General features: G+C 36.2%; 1 protein-coding gene across 1 annotated transcript; it reads left to right on the top strand.

Annotated features, from left to right (window-relative positions):
- Positions 1 to 1,025: 1,025 nt before the first annotated feature.
- Positions 1,026 to 2,067, top strand: LOC112518500 (abscisic acid receptor PYL4-like). The gene has a single exon (XM_025126216.1). It carries the CDS (start codon positions 1,026 to 1,028, stop codon positions 1,638 to 1,640), a length of 615 nt encoding a protein of 204 aa, XP_024981984.1. The 3' UTR covers positions 1,641 to 2,067.
- The last annotated feature ends 588 nt before the right edge of the window (positions 2,068 to 2,655 follow it).

Below are 2,655 nucleotides of genomic sequence, written 5' to 3'. Positions count from 1 at the left end.
TTCTAGCTAGGGGATCAAAGTCTTTGGCTCACAAACTGTCTTTATCAGCTTCAGTGTACTTTATTTGGCAAGAGCACATAATAGACTTTTTGGGAGTAATAAGAGATCGGTGCAGGACCTTGCCAATATTATTCAGAATGTTATCTATCAAAGGGTGTCTTGGAGGAATAGGGCCAAAAGATCTATGATGTGCAATAGTGATTCTTAATTGGTTGGTTCATGCCATGTTTGAGTGGTGCTGCATTTGGAGCTGGTCCTTGATCATCTTCTTTAGCTCCTGGTTTATTTCTGTGGGTCTCTATTTTTCTGGTTGCTGTTTTGTTGTTGGACTTTGTTGTGTATGACCTTTTTTTCCGTTGTTTATATTATTGCCTGGAGTTTTTCTGCTAAAAGAAAAAAAAACATATTAACAAGCTTCAAAAGTTCTTTTTTTTTTACTTCTATTTTTCCAATTTATGTTTCTTATACTTTAGATAAATGGTTAAAAACACATATCCATTTAGGTAAATTTACATCGACATTTAACCTTTTAGATAGCTTTAACCAAACATGAGTTGTTTATAAGCTGTTTTTTCAATTTACATAATTTAGCATCCAACAACTAGTTTACCAGCTTATATGCTAAATATATCATTAATCACTATTGTTAATATAATATCCGTTTGACAACTTTATCGACTGGTTTTGTACGAGACTTTAAAAACAATGTAGAGCCATAAATATGAACATATAAACTTCAAGGGTCAAATGCAACTATCCTATAATCTTTAGGGTTTATTCATGTATTTGTAACCAAATAAAAGTAGAGAATTCAAATGCAAAATGCCATTATTTATGGTCCTTTAGGGTTGGACCAAGTAGCCAACTAGCCATATTTTACTTCTTTCACATGAACCATTAGCCCCCCAATGGCCCTATCCCCACCCCAACCCTACCATTTATAAGCCACCCTCCCTCTTAACCTCGAATCAAGATTCAGAATAGAAAACTTGAGTTGCAATTTGATCTCTTTCGTAGATCAAAAAATGCTTTCAAATCCACAAAAATCACCATCTTTCTTGCTGGATAGAACCAACATAACCACCGCCGGCGGATGTGGCAGTCATATATCACGAGCATGCGCCACCACTACTCCGGTTCCTGACTCCATCGCCCGGTACCACACCCACCCAGTTGGTCCAAACCAGTGCTGCTGCGCCGTCGTCCAACAGATCAACGCGCCGATCTCCACCGTCTGGGCGGTCGTCCGCCGCTTCGACAACCCACAAGCCTATAAACATTTCGTCAAGAGCTGCCACGTGGTCGTCGGAAACGGCGACGTCGGAACCCTCAGGGAAATCCATGTCATCTCCGGCCTTCCTGCCGCCTCCTCCACCGAGCGCCTCGAGATCCTCGACGATGAGCGACATGTCATCAGCTTCAGCGTCGTCGGCGGTGATCACCGGCTTGCCAACTACCGTTCCGTTACCACCCTCCACTGTACACCCGCCGGAAACGGTACGGTGGTCGTGGAGTCCTACGTGGTCGATACACCGCCGGGGAATACAAAGGAAGAAACTTGCGTTTTCGTTGATACAATCGTGAAATGCAACCTCCAGTCGTTAGCTCAGATCGCCGAGAACAAACTCCGGCTAAACTGATCGGAAAATCAAGATTTCAAGTCTGGAAAACCCATCTCAGAAACAAGTACAAAAAGCCATTTCCAACCAAAAAGATTCAATACCCACGAAGAACCAATCGATCAAAACCTTCTTATCATATTTTGATGGTGTAGTTTTCATCATCAAAGTTTTTGTGAACCCACGGCACTTTTTTTTTGAAGGTTTTATTGGTCGATTTAGCAAGAAGAACATCATCTCTCTAAGAACATATCTTCCGATCTGGTTCTTGTTCTCATATTTTTCATTGATTTTTCTCTTCTTTTTATTTTATTTTAAATAATGGGATGATAAATGATTTTTGTAAAGTGATTTTCACGATAATTTTGTTTACACAGAATATTGGGTTTGTGGTAAAATCCAATACTAGAATTATATGCATTTAATATATGGCCAATGCTGTTTGTTGTACATCAGTCATTGATACAGTGAATAAATCTGTCATTTCTTTGAATTTTTTTGATATTAAAATCAATATAAAAACTAAATCATAACATTAATATTTTAGATAAAAATACATTTAATAATATATAAGAATACAACATTTTAATAATAAAACGATATACGAGGATCTTGGGATTTTCAAAACCTAAAATCCAACCACATTGTACCAATTATCATCGTTACAAGTCACAACAATTAAAATACATTTTCAGAATTAAATTATATTTTAAAATATATATAAATTGAATTTGTTTACAAGTATTTGTATATACAACATACATTAAAAAGTTCACATGCATAAGATATATGTAGTTTTTGTTTTATGAAAGTTTGTAGTTGTCTCCTTTTTCTATTTTGGTTGATCTCATTGGCTTGTACAAAATAAAAGTAAAATTTCAAAAATGGGTTTTTTGAAAATAGACCACTTTTCACATTTTTTTTAAAAAGTAGTAAAAGTTATAAAACTTGACATGATTTCATATTGTGTTAAGGTTGTGATGGTAAATTATGTTTAAGGGTTACGGGTTGTGAGAGTAGAAATGTTTGATTTTAT

The sequence above is a fragment of the Cynara cardunculus genome, assembly GCF_001531365.2.
Source record: "Cynara cardunculus var. scolymus isolate 2C chromosome LG 9, CcrdV1, whole genome shotgun sequence".
NCBI classification, from domain to species: Eukaryota; Viridiplantae; Streptophyta; class Magnoliopsida; order Asterales; family Asteraceae; genus Cynara; species Cynara cardunculus.
The sequence above is the reverse complement of the archived record's forward strand: the minus strand, read 5'-3'. Positions and strand labels throughout refer to the sequence as shown.

Excerpts from the sequence above, each read along its gene's own strand:
- LOC112518500 (XM_025126216.1), top strand. The coding sequence starts at position 1,026 with ATGCTTTCAAATCCACAAAAATCACCATCTTTCTTGCTGGATAGAACC.